The sequence below is a fragment of the Medicago truncatula genome, chromosome 5, assembly GCF_003473485.1.
Source record: "Medicago truncatula cultivar Jemalong A17 chromosome 5, MtrunA17r5.0-ANR, whole genome shotgun sequence".
NCBI lineage: Eukaryota > Viridiplantae > Streptophyta > Magnoliopsida > Fabales > Fabaceae > Medicago > Medicago truncatula.
In genome coordinates, this window is record NC_053046.1 from 34,052,650 (window position 1) to 34,070,968 (window position 18,319).

The 18,319-nt window shown below is 33.2% G+C and overlaps 2 protein-coding genes across 2 annotated transcripts in view; both read left to right on the forward strand.

Annotated features, from left to right (window-relative positions):
* Positions 1-12,821, forward strand: part of LOC11432566 (polyubiquitin) — a 55,476-nt gene extending 42,655 nt beyond the window's left edge. The window contains exons 9-11 of the mRNA XM_039834736.1: positions 4,895-5,052; positions 9,818-9,830; positions 12,483-12,821. Of these exons, the coding sequence (XP_039690670.1) occupies positions 4,895-5,052; positions 9,818-9,830; positions 12,483-12,716 (405 nt within the window). The 3' untranslated portion in view covers positions 12,717-12,821. The remainder of the gene's footprint in view (positions 1-4,894; positions 5,053-9,817; positions 9,831-12,482) is intronic.
* A 1,987-nt stretch (positions 12,822-14,808) lies between these two features.
* LOC120580681 (E3 ubiquitin-protein ligase SINA-like 10) lies at positions 14,809-17,615 on the forward strand. Its single transcript, XM_039834737.1, has 3 exons — positions 14,809-14,892; positions 16,527-17,171; positions 17,484-17,615. Exons 1-3 carry the CDS (start codon positions 14,809-14,811, stop codon positions 17,613-17,615), a joined length of 861 nt encoding a protein of 286 aa, XP_039690671.1.
* The last annotated feature ends 704 nt before the right edge of the window (positions 17,616-18,319 follow it).

An 18,319-nucleotide genomic window follows, 5' to 3' on the forward strand; every position in this document is an offset into this window, starting at 1 on the left:
AGCCTGCTGGTCATTTTCACACATGTTTGGGTGAGCTTAGCCTCATAGCTGCAGTCAGATAATGATCTTTGTAGGCCACATGTTTAATTTGATGCCATTTGCAAAACTTCATACTAGATTTTTTGCAATGTACATGTATCTTTTCTGCTTCTAACTTTTATGTATGTTTTTCACAGCATTTTAGTTCTCAAAAATATGTTGTCACACTTACTACTATTTGTAGGTGGTAAGAAATCCACAATCGAGAGAGAATTTTTTTTCATTGACGTAACCGTTTGAAGAAAAAAAAATCATTGTTGAGAGTTATTAGTAAAATTCTAATAAATTTCTGGTTTGACAACAAAATCATTGTGTAATTTAAATAGTAATCAGGACTGGTTTAACTGTGAAGATATTCGAGGTGAATAGCATAAAATTTAATAAGTTAAAATCAAATCAAATTGAGTAGTCTTTTAAATTTTCTTCTCAACTCTTTAGTAGAGTAATTCACCAATGATCATTTTTTTTTTTGAAAAAATAATTCACCAATGATCATGTTTTTTATTTAACATCAATAATAATTTTTCTTCTCAAATCTTGAAAAACATAAATATAAATAATAATTTTTCTCTTCGATTGTCCATATTCTGAAAACATAGAATGCTTCTTTCCTCATTCGATTGTTGATAACACTACAATAAATTTTCCATATAGCAACGGCAGAAAACCGTCGTAAAGGTCCAAAAATTGTTGGTTTAGGTCATAAATTCTATACTAACATATGCTTATTTCCGTCAAATAAAATTCGCTATACCAACGGGAAAATGTCATCCCATGTGTTTCTAGGAAAGAATCTATGTCAAAAAAACAATTCTCTATTTTTTTTAACCATCCTAAGTTTGATCGGGCCGGATACGAGTTTGACCAAAACCAATTTAACCCAGTCCATGAACACCGCCTAGAGACAATAAACAAAAACAAAGTGGCCAGAATAGAAAACCTAGCATTCAAATTCAATACCGTCTTCTGTCTTCCCTGCGACGGCTGTGAACTAAGGACTGAGGAGCAAGATGACTAGCAGCTCCGTTTCGGTATGTGTATATTATGGATTTCTTGTATTGTTTCCCTAGATTTTGATATAGCGCCCATACTGCGCTACCTGCTGTGCTAAGCCATTAAGAATAAATTTTGTATGTCTTTTTGATTTGATCATGAATTTCTTTTGCCCTGTTATGCTATAATAAATCTCTTTTACCCTAGATTTGGATTTTGTATTATTTTTTCATTGATTAATGTGTTGGCAATTGCGGCACAGATGCAAATATTCATAAAGATCATGTATGGAAACAAGATGTTCCCCCTCATTGTTAAGAGTTCAGACACGATACTCGATGTGAAGAAGAAAATTCATGACAAGGAAGGGATCCCAGTGCACCAGCAGCGTCTATTCTTTGACGGTAAGCCAATAAAGGACCGCCAGACTCTTGCCAATTACAACATCCCGGAGAACTCGACCATTGACACTCGTTCGATCGCTAAGAGAAGTCGACCATTATTTAACCTCGGATTCCGCGGACTCGCAGACTAGATGACCACCGCACCTTATAAGTAGAGAAATAAAATATTATTGATAACTTAAGAGTGTTTGACTTTTGCATTTCGTAATAAGGATTTGACTTTTGTTCTTTATGTTTTGTCTGGAGCTATGTATAATGATCTTTTTTACTCGGGATATTTTTCAGTAGTTAAGGTAACATATTTACTTTTCAACACTAGCTCAAATCGCACAATAATTCTTTTTGTTTTGTCTTGAGTATGATTCAATTGAAAAGAAAGTGGTGAAAGCATTTAAATAACCTAAGTAGTGAAAAGGAAATTGTTAGTGATAGTACATGAAGAGAGAAAGTCTGATTCTAGTGTTTGATTGTATTTAAATTAGGTGAGTGGAATGAAATACCCTGCAGCATGTGAATGAAGAAATATTTTGATTGTTTTGATTTTATTTTCTATAAAAAAATATTCAAATTAGTGGTTTTAGTTTACATGAATTGATGTTTCTCACTCTTGGATATTTTCATGATTCTTAATTTTCCTGAAAGATCTACCTGAAAAGCCTGAGAAAGTTGTGTACCTTGACTATCTCTTGGCCTTAAATAAAGCGTAGATAACAAATTAGAGAAAGAATTTTATATTATTAGCCTTATGTTACTGATTATATGTTCATGGTTAGCTACTATTAGTTTCTTGTATATATTCAAAGAATTCGATTTTGCATAAAATCATGGCAGCTTTTATTATTTATAATACTTCTTTCGAATGTTGGACCAACTTTTTTTTTGGATTGGCCAAGAGACAAACCCAAATCTGCAGCAACCGTCCAAACTGAATAGATGTATCACAAAACCTCAAACTCAGTCACGGCGGCACGATTTGAGTGAACCCAAATCGTCGGCACTACCTGAAGGTGAGAAAAACATAAGAAGGGGGGTTGAATTGTGTTTTCTTTTTCTCTAAAAATTCTTCTTCTGATAACACTTCAGAAGCTGGTTAGGAATGCTTCTGATGTGATGTTCAGAATCAGATATGCAGCAGAATGAAAACAGAACAGAGAAAAGAAGGAGAGACACAAGCAATTATCCTGATTCCTTCCACAAACTGGAAGTAGTCCAGTCCCCCTTGCACTTCCAAGGAGATTTCCACTAAAAATCACACAGATTACAGATGCTCAATACTCTCTAGTATGAGACTTCTCAAATGCTCAAGCACGCAGGCGAGAGACTTCCAATGCTCAAGCACTAAAGCAAGAGTCTTCTAATGCTCAAGCACGTAGGCAAGAGACTTCTATTCAAACAAAATTACACAGAAAATGTTTGATTTTGAACACTTGATATACAATCAGTGATGTTCACAATACAATGCAATAAAGACTCTAGACTTAAGAATTTCTAAGATATATCAAATCAGTGCAGAAATTCAAAGTGTTTTATAGAATCAAATTTGGCAGAGTTTTGGCACTTTTAACTTGTGTTGATGTCTCTTGCCAATCTTAAGTCTTCACTCCTTTATATAGAGGTGAGTAAAGAGACGTTGAGATTTTTAGCACGTCTAAAGAGTCGTTGAGTTCCTTTGATCATCTACCATTAATCTTTTTCCTGATTTGGGTGTAGTCCTATGAAGGATTAACTTCAAATTCATTCCTATCTTGAAGGAACATTTCTGCAGGCAGAGCTGTTGTTTTGTCTTGTAGCGTAGACAAAAACAGAGTAGTGGAGGTAGTGGTTGTACACTTGTACTTTGTCAACTCTTCAATGAAGGACGAGCATCCAATGCTTTTCAAATGACCGTTGATACCTCCCTTTCAATTCTTCGTTTTCTCAGACGAGGATAAAACGAAAAAAACAGCTCCTTTGAAACTTCAGTTATAAAATATTCTGATCAACTGTAGCTTCTGGTGATGATACAGCTTCTGATGAAATGTTGCTTCTGATGGACTTTGCTTCTGATGATCTTCTGCTTCTGATGACATCATCACTTCAGAGGCACTTGAAACTTCAGAAGCACTTCATAACTTCAGATGCAGTTTTCTTCAGATGTTTTAGATTCCTTTGCTCTCTATTGTTCTTCCAAGACCTATTGAAATTGATTAACTTTGCATATGGTCCTGTACACTTGAGCAAATATTAGCAATAACCAATTGACAATTTTTAATACCTTGTTATCATCAAAACTCATTAAGGTTTATTGTAAAACACATTTTGTTCCAACACTACTGATGGACCAAAATAAACCGCGCCTAAAACTTGTACCACCGACGAACCACCGTCGAGAGAACAGGGGAGAGCTGCGATGCGGATGGCATACCCACCACCATCGTCGCATCGCCAACCACCACCATCTACATCTGGACGGAACAAGAAGGGAGGGCGGCGTGATTGGGCTTTAGAGAGATGAGCTGGATACGGAGGCGAGAGAAGAGAGAGGAAGGAGAACAGATGAGGAAGTCAAATGCTACATTCGTTGAAAGCCGCTCCTAACAAATAAAAAATCATGTTGGGCCAACTTATTGCATTGGTTGCAATATTTGAAGAGTAACCTACAACATCTCCCCTTTTTTGCAATAACGTAACCTCATCTCATTTTACATCTACAAGCTTTAGTAAGAAAGATTTATGGTCCTCACTCTTTTCTCCTTTCCAAACCCTAATTGTCACCACTTATCTTTTTTTATTATCGAAGAGGAGTGATTTAAGGTCAATTTTGACTCATCCATCTATATTCTTTCCTTTCTCTTTTAGCTAAATAAGTCATTTTTACATATTTCAATCTTCTTTCGTTTGTTTTTTGATTTCGTCATCTTAACACGACTCAGTTTGTTTTTATTTTCCGTCTTTGTGCGATGTATTTTTCCATCCTTTTTTTTTTTAAGAAACTAAACTTGCATACCGAAATTGCTACAAAAAAGAATTAAATTTTAGACCTTGAGAGAAGCACACTTCAATGTCTTAAGCCAACACCGCGGCCAACCTAAAACTTAGCTTTGATCAAGTGTAAAATCAATCAATGACTTTGACGGCATCAACGTTGCAAGGGATTTGAATATATAATCATATTTATAAGCTAATTCCTCAGTCGTTTCATGATATTAACATAAATGTTGTGATCTTGTTCGCAACTTATCTTTTTTGTTTTTAGCGATTTTAAATTTGTATTGTATGGATTACTCTATCAATTTGAATGAATATCGTTTATTTATTTATTTTTATAAAATCCACATTTTTACTATGAAATTAATTTAATACGCGCAAAAAACAAGACATCGCCATGATCTAAGTTAGACGTTGGTGAAGTCATTTATCTAAAACGAGTGATCAGGTTCATTAACTTATTCAACAAGATGTTCCCCCTCATGGTTAAGAGTTCAGACACGATACTGGATGTGAAAAAGAAAATTCATGACAAGGAAGGGATCCCAGTGCACCAGCAGCGTCTATTCTTTGACGGTAAGCCAATAAAGGACCGCCAGACTCTTACCAATTACAACATCCCGAGAACTCAACCATTGACACTCGTTCGGTCGCTAAGAGAAGTCGACCATTAGTTAACCTCGGATTACGTGGACTCGCAGACTAGATGACCTCCGCGCCTCATCGGCGACCCTATAAGTTGAGAAATAAAACATTATTGATAACTTAAGGGTGTTTGATTTTTTCATTTTTTAATAAGGATTTGACTTTTGTTCTTTATGTTTTTTCTGGAGCTGTATAATGATCTTTTTCAGCAATTAAGGAAACATATTTACTTTTCAACACTAGCTGAAATCGCACAATGATATATATATTTTTTTTTGTCTTAAGTATGATTCAATTGAAAAGAGAGTGGTGAATTGAATCCATTCCCTGTAATTAAAATAAGAGTGGTGAATTGAAAATAGGGCATATTTATTTGTGATTTTGTGGGTGAAATAAATTTAATTAACTTAAGTAGTGAAAGCATTTACATAACCTGAGTAGTGAAAGCATATTGTTAGTGATAGTACATGAAGAGAGAAAGTCTGATTCTAGTGTTTTGATTGTTTTTATAGTAGGTGAGTGAAATGAAATACTCTGCAGCATGTGAATGAAGAAATATTTTGATTGTTTTGATTTTATTTTCTATAAAAAAATATTCTAATTAGTGGTTTTAGTCTGTCCAAAACAAATTAATTGGTTTGTAAGTAACGAGCTTTGCCTAAAAAATAAGCAAAAAGATTTTAAATGTGCTTGCACCGGTGGTTTAGTGAGGACGGTCTTTGTATATAGAAAAAAATAATAGTCATTTGACTAAAATGCGAAGCTGAGATAAAATCATAGGTTAAGGTTTTGTTTAAGAGTAAGTGGAAGAAATAGAAGACTTGGGATGAAGGGATTTTAGGAGTTAATTTTTTATTTATAATAATAATAATGCAAAACACTCCTCGTGTGGGGAAGTCAAAAATTGTAGTTGGGGAAGATTTTGGAGGGATTATATGAATTTTTTAAATTAAATCTTATTTGTTATAATATTCTTAAAATAAAAAATATATTATTCATAAGCATTAGTTTACCATTTTTAAAAAAAATTCTCTTTTTTTGGTGGTGACCGGGGTTCTAACCCTAGATTTTACATATATTGTGCATTATCCTTATTTAACACTATTACTTTTAGGGTCCCTATGAAACTAAGTTCCAACAAAGGTGTAGTCCTAAAAACCATATTCAGAGTTGTAGGGGTGGAAATTGGTGTATGTAAACATCAAAGAAAAATCACCAATACATAATTATTATTTTTGAAAAATAATTAATCAATAATACTTTTTATCATATGAAAACATCAATATTAATTCTTGTTCTCCATGAGTGGATTGATTGTTGGTTTGAATATTTATGATTGTTGGTGTAGAAGCTAATTGTGCCTTCGTAATCTCTAAATGGCATGATAAATTCTTCAATCTTTGGTTGGTATTCTGCATGTTTATTATGGATTGTTGTATTAACACATTCAAAATATTTTTCATCATTAATATTCGTTCAACTTGAGAAAGATGTTGTTGATAATGTTTATATGACTTATACTCGAATGGAGTATAGAAGTTTATATAACCATGATCAGCCATGATTTTGTTTATGTGGAGAATCTGAAATGAATATAACTAACAAGAAACTTTTCTTTGTATACCAAAGATGGATTAGTGCAAACAAAAACAATACAATAATAAAAAGAAAAGCAAAGAATAATATTTACAGGTTATATAAAGATACTCAAAACTTATAGCTTAGTTGGCAAAAATGTCAAAATTGTTAGGACAGAAGTCATGATCAGGGTTAAAAGTCTTACACATCCGCTTGTATGTGTGAATTTACAATTTTATCTAGACAAAGTCTATAAATATTATATTAGAAAAATCTTATTTATAAAAGTTCTTAAGTCTCTTAGGGAACTTTTTGGAGTCAAAAAAGTTGTTGCAAATTTCCTTCGTAACTTTTTGTTTTTTTTTTTCTTTTAAACTAAGGTTTAATAGGTCATTTGGTCCCTCAAATAATTTCCAGTTTTCATTTTGGTCCCATAAATAATAAAACTCATGTTTTGGTCCCTCAAGTTCACCTCCGCCGGTCAAATAAATCCATGGGTGTTAACTTTAACCCCAAATGTCTATGGTGGACCAACATGGTAGATAGTCCACCATAGACCTTATTAATTTTTTTCAATTTTAACCCTTTGATCTTTTTTTAAGAAAAATGATTGTAGGATCATGCAAGTCTATTGTATCTTCCGGTTAACCATCAACACTTTATTTTTTTTTTCCAATTTCTTCATCTTCTTCCCTCAATTTATTCATCATCTTCAACATCATACTCAACAACATTCATAAAAAAATCCAGGAAAAAAAATCAGAAACATAAACAACATAAATTAAACCCCACCTCCATCATTATCAACTCAAACCTAAAGCCATTCATTCAACCATAATCATATTCCTCATCTCAATTCTTTCCTATTTCTTCTTCAGAGAATCCCACCTAAAAACATTCATTCCACCATAGTCACATCTTCTCTCAATTTTATATTCGAATCCAAACAACAAAGCAAAAAAAATTCGAATTCTAGATTCGAATCGTTCAATTCTTTCATCTTTCCTCTTCAGCAATCAAAGCAAAAAAAAGAAGAAGAACGAAGACAGAGAAAGAAACCTTCAGATCTTAGTTGGTTATGTGCCTACGCTTCCTCTCTTGAAACCCTCTTCTCTTGAAACCCTTTTCTGGGTTCTAGATGTGAGCTTAAAGAAACACAAACAAGAAGAAGAAGAAACACGAACAAGAAGGAAGAAGGTGAAAGAGATCCAGAGATGTTGTTGTTGTAATTCAAATTTTTTTTCTGCCATAGCCATGTTTCGATTCAATCCGGTGTTGATGTTGTTGTTGTTGTTTCAATTCAATCCATGAATTTTTTGATGTTGTTGTTCTATGAATTGATTTTTTTAGCTTTACCGTTGGTGAATTGATGATGTTGTTCTATATGAATTGATGTTGCTTTACGGTTGTTGTTGTTCTATGAATTGAATGTGTTAATAGTGTTCCATGATGTTGCTGTTCTAGATTTGTTGTTGTTCTGGGTTATGATTGAGGGAAGTGTTAGGTGCATCCATGGTGACCATAACAGTGGAGGAGGATGAAAGGCATCAGTCACGTAGGATTTGGCCACGTGGCAAAAGCTAACGGAAGTTTCATGTGTTGACGGAAAGGATTTATTTGACCGACGGAGGTGAACTTGAGGGACCAAAACATGAGTTTTATTATTTATGGAACTAAAATGAAAACTGAAAATTATTTGAGGGACCAAATGACCTATTAAGCCTTAAACTAATTATCTCTCATCTTATCTTATTTATAAAAGTTCTTAAGTCTTTTAGACAAATTTTTGGATCCAAAAAAGTTCTTACTAATTTCCTTCCTAATTTTTTTAAGATCTCATAGCTTATTTATAAAAGTTCTTAGGTCTTTTAGACAACTTTTTGGAGCCAAAAATTTTGTTATAAATTTCCTTCCTAATATTTCGTTTTTATGTGATACAAACATACCACTTAAGTTGAGGTGCAAAAATATCAGACAGTTGTCAGACCGACGATGTTTTATGCAACAGAGTGTTGGGTGTTTAAGAACCAACATGGTAATAAAGTTATTGTGCGGAGATGAGATGTTGTGTTGAATGTATTGTAAAATTGGATGTGATAAGATTATAAATGACAATATTGTAGAGATGGTTGGGGAAGTACCTATAATATAAATATTGTGAAAAATAGGTTTAGGTGGTTTGGACATGTAGGGTAAACATGTAGATTATGTAGTAAGAAGAGTAGATGAAATAGAGAATAGTCATATTAACAGAGAGAGATATAGGAAAACCTAGAAAAATTATAAAAGAAACTATTAAGAAAGATTTATAGAATAATGAGTTGGTTCAAAATATGATTTATGATGGAATAATATAGTGTATTTCAGTCCATGTAATCGACCCCACTTAGCGGGGTAATGTTTGGTTATTATTGTTGTTGTTGCCACCGCCTATTTGAAGCATTAACTCATGCTCAACATCAACTATTATTTCATTTCATGATTAACTACCACATTTATTAGTCAAGGAGATAATAAACTTCTCGTGTATCACACGGATCCAAGTACTAGTAAATAACAATTAACACAAAAAAAAAAAAAAAAAAAGTGTCAAAAAATGAAAGAGGAAGGTATAAAATTGTAATTTTGGTATTATTTAGTTTTCTTAAGTCTATAGTGGTTTGGTTTTCTTAAGTCTACCGTGGATAGATTGATTAAATTAAATTCATGTAGTATTAGAAGAATTAAAAAGAAAAAGAATAGCTTAATACAATATATTATACTTTTTATAGGAGAATATATTACACATATAAAATGTAATATGTATTAAAATATATGAACGTGATTCAGTTTGCTTTTATTTGAGAAATTATTCCAAAATTCAATCTAATCCGAACGATTTTAACAAAATGATATCTAAACACATTTAATGATATATCGTTTTGTGCAATTTTTTTAAAAAAAAATTCAGTTTGTAATTTTAATTTAGGCTTAAATATGATATTCATCAATGTAATTTGGGCGAGTTTTAATTTAAATTGGTTTGAATTTGAACACATTATCATAGAACAACGACGGTAATCTTCGTGAGATTAGCTTAGTTGGTATAAACAATGCATAGAATATGCAAGGTCTGTGGTTCAAACCCCGACTACCACAAAAAAAAAAATAGCGATGATAATTAAGGGTAAGGTTGTCATAACAAATTTTAGGCTTTGTTTGGGAGTTTGGAGGGGAGGGGAGGGTTTTGGAAAAAAGGAAGGAGCAGGTGGAAGAAATATAAGACATTAGGAGGAGAGGGCTTTGGAGGTTAATTTTTTGCTTATAATAAAAAATCTCCCTCATTTGGGGGAACTCAAAAATTGTATTGGGGAGGGTTTTTGGGGGTTATGAAGTGTTTATATGAACTTTTTAAATTCAATCTACGTTATTATAATATTCTTAAAATTAAAAGTATATTAATCATAAGTATTAGTTTATCATTCTCTAAAAAAAAATATTCTTTCAAAAAATGTGAATTTTTTGTCCAATTTTCTATATATTTCCAACTCCCATCCCTTTCCCTCCAAACTCCCAAACAAAGCCTTAAGGTAAAAAATAAAATAAAAAATTGTCATATCAAATTTTCTTGATTGCCTTTAAAGGACCACCGAATTAAAAGGTAAAACCTCAAAGCCGCCGGAGTCAATAATTTCTCTCTCTGTGAGTGTTTTGTTAAACGTAATCTTTGGCAGCATTATCTTTTTTTTACCAGACCAACTTGATTTTGATTATATAAAGTTGTAATGGTTTTTTAATAAAATTTGATTAGTGAAAAGGTGTAATGGAGCCTCTGATGATTTTAAACCCTAAATTGCTTGATTGCTCCAAATGTCTTCAACGCTTGACTATTCCCGTCTTTCAGGTATGTATTTACTTTTCTTTTTTCTTTCATAACTTATTTTCTACATATGAAAAGATAGATATGCAATAGGTTTCAACTTTCAAGCTTTGTATTCAATAGTGTACGCTATACACTTCGCCCTTAAGCGCGACAACGTCAAACTCTGTTCAGTCCTCGTCTGTACGTAGGACCACTCTTGTAGGACTCTTAAGACACCCCACTCACACGAGTGGCCTGGCTGATAGCCGTGACCCAACCAATCTTAGATAGACTTTGATACTATCTTACGGTTTGGGTTGGACCTAAGATAAAGAATGTCCCCACTTATTTACTCATATTTAGGTCTTAATGTAGTAATTTGCTTTAGAAGATAACGTAAGTATAAACATCCAATAATTAGAAAATTAAAGATGGATATTAGAGGAACATCATAACAATCAAGAGTTTTTAATTTAACGCCCTTGATTTTCTCGATTTAGAGAAGCCAAATTCTGCTAAAAATGACATTATTATCCCTCCTAATCTTATGTGGCTTTGTAGGAAACATGAAAGAATGGATAATCAAGTTGTTCATATAGAGACACATAACACTTAGGGAGAAACGAAGATAGATGCTTTACAAATGAGGTCTAGTAGTGAAGAGAGTGAGCATGACGATGATGAATAAGTTGTTAGAGATAGTGAGGAATCACTTTTGTTTATTTAACAAGCATCAATGGGTTATTTTAAGCCTCAGAAACTGAGACTTATCTGCTTTACTTGGGTTGGAATATTAGTTACAATGAAATTTGATTAACAATTGTGAATGTCTTTAATTTTGTATATCCTTCTACTTTTGGGTTTTTATATATGCATGTATATGAAACTCTTGTATTTTTTCCCTAAACTTTGATATAGCAACCATACCACTGCTAGCTATGCCGCTATAGCGTTTTGGAGGCTATTTGCAATCCGTCATTGAGTACATAAATTTTGAGAATAATATATTGAAAATGATTAGCTTTATGGTTGTTATACTTTTGATTTCATAAACTTGCTTTCAATCCTTACAAAGACATCTCTTATTTTATTTTATTCTAACAAATGGTTCAAACTCTAATTTGATGATTTGCTTTTATGTTGCAATACCTTTCAGTGCGATAATGGTCATATTATTTGCTCTACCTGCTGTCCTAAACTCAGGAACAAGTGTTTCATGTGCTCTTTGAATATTAGCTCAAAACGTTGTAAATACATTGAGAACGTATTGCAATCTATTGAAATGTCATGTCCGAATGCAAAATATGGTTGCAGGGAGAAAATAAGTTACATTGAAAATAGGAAGCATGAAGAGGAATGCATCTACGAACTATGTTACTGCCCCCTTTCAGGTTGTGACTTTGCTGCATCATCAGAAGTGTTGTCCAACCATGTCAGCCATAAACACAGGGATTCTCACATCAAATTTTCTTATGGTGGCTCCTTCATTGTCTCCTTGAAGTCTAATGATGAAACCATTGTCCTTCAAGAGGAAAATGATGGCAAACTGTTTATTCTCAATAATAGAACTACACTTTTAGGAAATGCAGTCAATATTTGCTGCCTCGGTCCTAACTCTTCTGAGTCTGAGTATAGTTATGATATATTGGCTAGCTCTCAGATATGCAAACTGAAATTACAGTCTTTTGTGAAGAACGTCCAACGTGTTGCTTTAGCAACTCTTTCATCAGAGTTTCTTGTGATTCCATTTGCTTCTTCCGAACCTCTCAAGCTAGATATTTGCATAACCCCCATGGTACCTCCTATCTCCTTTTCTTTGCTTTTGTTTTTTCCCCAATTAAAGTCTTGTTATTTTCTTTATGTTTTGAATTTATACTAGTGTTTTATCTCAAATTCATCAGTGTTTCAATGTCAAAACTAAGGTTGTTAGTGTTTTCTATTTTTGGATCAGTTCTTGAAATATATATATGAGTCTCAAATTTTCCTTTATTGATTTAATGGTATTTGTGGTGCAGATGCAAATCTACGTAAAAGACCTGACTGGAAAGATGATCCCCTTGAGGGTTGAGAGTTCAGACACAATAGAAAATGTGAAGAAAAAGATTCTTGACAAGGAAGGGATCCCAATGCACGAGCAACGTCTGATCATCGACGACGGTAAGCAGTTAGAGGACAACCTTACCCTTGCCAATTACAACATCCAAGAGAATTCAACCATCCACCTCCTCATCCGCCTCCATGGGAGCTAGATGACCAGCACACCATAACCAATTACTACATCCGAGCACAGGCAACCGTCCCTGCCATCGACAATTCATGAAGATAATCACCCAATTAGTAGAGAAGTCATACATTATTGATAACATAGAGTCTTTGACTTTTGCTTTTCTTTTTAAGAATTTGACTTTGTTATTTTTCTCTTGACTTGAGCTTTATGATGAGTTTTTTTTACTGGGGATGGATTTCTGCAATTTGAGAAACCTATTTACTTCTCAACATAAGTTGAAATTTTACAGTAATTTTTACATAGATCCATGTAGTGACTCCGGCAGGAGAGTTTGATTTAATTGAAAAGAGTCAGTGATGTAGAGGCCTCGAGCCTAAAACCTTGATATCAAACTTATGAATTGTTGTTTCTCACTATTAAATATTTTCATGATCCTTCATTTTCTTGAATGATCGACCTGAAAAGCCTGAGAAAGTTGTGTAAAATGAAGATTTAACTTCTATGTATTGGCCTCAAAGTAATCTTGCCTTCTTTAAGTCCTGATGAAGCATAGATACAAATTAGAGAAAGAATCTTATATTATTAACCTTATGTTACAGATTATATATGTTTATTGTTAGCTTCTATAATTTTCTTGCATCTTCAAGGAAGCCGATTTTGCGTAAAATCATAGCAATTTTTATTATTTATAATACTTCATTCGAATGTTGGACCAGCTTATTGCATTAATTAGTGAAATGTTTTGCAGAGTAAACTGCAACATTTCCCTTATTTTTTACAATAATAATAACCTCATCTCATTTTACAACTAGTTGTGGTCCTCTCTTCCTCTCTCTTTACTCCTTCTGAAACCTAGCCGTCGCCATTTTTCTTCATCTTGATTAACCGAAAATGAGTTATTTAGGATCAGTTTTGACTCGATATCACCTCTCTATGTTGCTTCCCGTTCTTTTTTAGTTAAATAAATCATTTCCACATATTTTCAATCTTCTCTCTCTTTGCGTTTGAAAAATGTTCATCAATTCTCTTCGATTTCACGTTTTTCTTCAGTTTTAGAGGTTTACAGTATAGTGTATGTAAAATGATTTTACGGTAGTGTACGTAATTTGAGTTTACGTACAAGTATGTATACTAATACTATATACACTACAATAAACTCAATTTACATGACTTGTGTAAACTCATGCGGTCGGTTCTCAATCTTTCATTGAGGTTGGTCACACATCCACGAATGTTTGTGATAGAGGCGATGAATATTTAGAGTGAGAGATGAGAAATGGGTTTTGAAATATTAGATGCACATAGGGGTGTTTAATTTGTGGTCCGGTTTGGATCGATATTGAGGCAAAAACTCATCCGATCCAAAGATAAAATTATATGCATGCGGTCTAATTTGGATTGGTTTTTTGATATCCAAATTACAAATTATAACTTTTTTTTATTAATAATTATCTTATAAATATATGATAAAATAATAGGTTCGATACAAAATATAACATATAATTTATAAAAAAAAAAAAATTAATTGTATGAAATAACAATGATTGATTATCTTTAAAACAAATGAAATAAAAACAAAATTGATTAAATTAAACTCATACGCAGTATTAAGAGAATAAAAAATAAAATAAAAACAATAGCTTAATATACTATTTATACTTATAAAAATGGAAATATGTATTAAAATATTTGAATGCGGTTCGGTTGGGTTTGTTTCGCTTTTAAAAATTCAATCCAAAATCCGATCTAATCCAAACGGTTTTTACATAACGTCATCTAAACACATTCAATAATATTCGATTTTGTGCCGTTTTCGGTTTTTTTGGATGGGTTTGCGGTTTTAAGGGTCGGTTTGGATTTCAACCCCCTAAATGCACATAGACGGTTTTTGCATCATCAATAAATTTTAATGAAATTTTATTGTAGCAGAAAATTTTTGGGTATCGAAAAACACATGCATCAAACACCTGGACTCTACCATTTCTCTGTGAGTGTTTTGTTCTTTTTAAATTTTTTGAGGAAACTTGATCATTGTTTCAGTAAAAATTATGATTTTGATTATATAAGAAAGTTGTAACGGTTTTTTAATAAACTTTGATTAGTGAAAAGGTGTAATGGAATTGCAGCCTCTGATAATTTCAAACTGGTTGCTTAATTGCTCCAAATGTTTTCATCGCTTAACTATTCCCGTCTCCCAGGTATGCATTTGATACTATTTTCTATTATATTTCAATATTTTGTATTAATCAATAGTGTCCGCTATACACTTCGACCTTAACCTTCAGAGGCTAGAGCGAGATAGTGATTCGAATTAAGGGACCACTTATTTATTTTAAAAGCTTCAATGAGTTATTTTGACCCTTGGAGGCTAACACTTATTTGCTTTACACTGGTTTGAATCATAGTGGTCAATAGCGGCCGCGTAGTGTAGCGGCGATAAACCGCTACGCTAATTGTCGTAGCGGTGCGGAATGAGATAGCGGCGCTATAACGGCCGCTTCAACTGCTATCGCGGCATAGCGGAGCGGATAGCGGCCGCTATTTGATTTTAGTTGAAAATATTCATTGACACTATTTTTAAAACATTTTGTATGGTTTCCAAATTTCTAAATTTATTTTAGGGCATTGTGGTGATTTTTAAAATCAAATTGACTATGTTGTATGGTTTCTCTGTTCTTCTTTTCTTCCTCTGTTTTATGGTTTCTCTTGTTTTATGGTTTTTTTATTTGTTCCTCTATCTTTTGATTTTAGAATGTCTCATGAGATTTGAGTGTTATAATTAATTTTATATTAAATATAATTTTTTTTAGAAATATGTAAGTTTGTTTATACTTTATAACATTATAAATGTATGTTTAAAAAAAAAAAAAACATTATAAATGTAATTTGTTCAAAAAATAATCATACATGGGTGACCACTATTTGTCATACCACTATACGCTAACCCGCTATCCCACTTTTGAGGTCGGCCTCTACGCACCGCTATCCGAGATTGACTACTATGTTGAATTTTGATTAAGACTTTCGATGCTATGTTGGAGACTTTAAAGCTTTCATAAGATTTGGGTGTTTTGTATGATTTATGAATGATTCATGACTAAAAGCTTTCATAATATTTGGGTGTTTTGTATGATTTATGAATGTTTCATGAGATTTGAATGAATGTTATATTTAATTTTATATTAGATATATGTTAGTTTATAATTTATAGTATAGTATTATTTACGTAATTTGTCAAAAAAGTTATCAAATAGCGGTCATGGCGCTATGCGCTATCGTCCCGCTATAGCATTTTTGGGGTCGACCGCTACGCGCCACAATCCGTAATTGACCACCATGGTTTGAATATTAGTAATAATCTATGAAGCACGGACACTCCTCAGATTAGACGTATCCTGGTGTCGGACACGTGTCGTTTTCGACACCGACACGACACAAACACATATAATTACATTGAATTGTGCGATTTTCTCAAATTATTAGCGGTGTCGGTGTCCGTGTCGTGTCCAGTGTCTGTGTTTGTATCCGTGCTTCATACTAACAATGAACTTTGAGTAATAATTATGAATGTCTGTACTTTCGTATATCCTTCTATTTTTTAGCTTTTTTTTTAATGGTATGAACTTCTTGTTGTTAGAACTCAATTGATAGTCACACATAGAGAAAGAGAGATCTTGCAAATGAAGATAAACTTTGTATATTGAAATGGATTCAACTTATTTGAGATACATGAGATATGTGTTCATGTTTAAACTTTGCATAGCTCCTATTTTATATTATAGCAACTGTTCCAAAGTCTAATTTAATGAATTTCATTTTTGTTTCAATTCAGTGTGATAATGGTCATATTGTTTGCTCTACCTGCTCTCCTAAACTTAGGAACAAGTGTTGGTGCTCATTGCCCATTAGCTCAAAACATTGTAAAGCCATTGAGAATCTAATGCTATCTATTGAAATATCATGTCCGAATGCCGAACATGGTTGTAGAGTAAAAATAAGTTACATCGGAAATCGGAAGCATGAAGACGAATGCATATACGTACTATGTTACTGCCCCATTTTAGGTTGTGGCTTTGCTGCAACATCAGAAGTGTTGTCCAACCATTTCAGCCGAAAACACCGGAATTCTCAAATCAAATTTAATTATGGTCACTCCTTCATTGTCTCCTTAAAGTCCAATGATCAAGCCATTGTTCTTCAGGAGGAAAATGATGGCAAACTATTTATTCTCAATAATAGTACTATACTTTTAGGAAATGCAGTCTATATTTGCTGCATTGGTCCTAACTCCTCTGAGTCCGAGTATAGTTATGATATATTGGCTAGGTCTCAGACATGCAAACTGAAATTACAGTCTTTTGTGAAAAATGTCCAGCAGTTTACTTTAGCAACTCTTCCATCAGAGCTCCTTGTGATTCCAGTTGGCTCTTCTGAACCACTCAAGCTAGAAATTTGCATATCTTACATAACCCCCATGGTACCTCCTATCTCCTTTTCTTTCTTTACTTTGGTTTTTTTTTTTCAAATAAAGTCTTTCTACTTTCTTTTATGATTTGAATTTATTCTTTAGTTTTTTATCTCAAATTCATCATTGTTGCAAATGCAAAAAAAAGGTTGTTAGCGTTTTCTATTCTTTAATCTGTTTTTGAAGTGTCAGATATCAAATTTTCTTTTATTGATTTGATCATTAATTTCTTTTGCCATGTTGTGCTGTAATAAATTTTCAAGTGGCTTTGTTTTCTTTCTATTGCTTTTGTCATTGATTCATGTGTTAGCAATTGTCGTGCAGATGGAAATATCAATAAATATGCCTGGAAAGATTAAGATTATTCCCCTGAGGGTTAAGATTTCAGACACGATAGTTAATGTGAAGAAGAAGTTTTTTACAAGGAAGGGATCCCAGTACACCAACAACGTTTGATATTTGCCGGTAGGCAACGAGATGACAACGAGACCCTTGCCAATTGCAACATCCAAGAGAAGTCAATCCTGCACGTCGTCATCCGCCTTACTGGGGACTAGATGATCACCACATCATCGCTGATTACTGTTTTCAAGAGCAGGCAGCCGTCCACCTCATCGTTTGCCGCCGTCGGGGACCCTTATCATGAAGACAAACACCCTATAAGTAGTAAAGTAATACATTATTGATAGGTATGTGATTAGAGCAACGGAATGTGATTAGACAATATTTGAATTGTTTTCTCATTAACTATAATAGGTATGAGATTTTTGTAGGATTTGAATTTACAATGAACATTTTCCTTCTAAATTTGCAGCTATGTATAAAAAACATCCATAAGGATCTCTTGGCAAAAAGGGGATGGTGGTAGCACTAGCCATTTCTACTTGCTTGCTCATGTATTAGTTTATAAAAGCCAGGAAACAATGTAAGTTCAATTCTTATCAAATTTGACACTGTGGGATTCTGGATTCTATTGACATGTTTAAATGTGTTTGTTTCCTTGTCTTAACAACTCAAATATACCATTCTTTGATCTTAGCTCCATAGCTGCTGCAACAGACAATTTTTCAATTGCTTACAAGTTTGGTGAAGGTGATTTTGGTTACCGTGACACTCAACCCTACCTCCTTTATTTGAAGCCCTTCCTCAAAAATGAACAA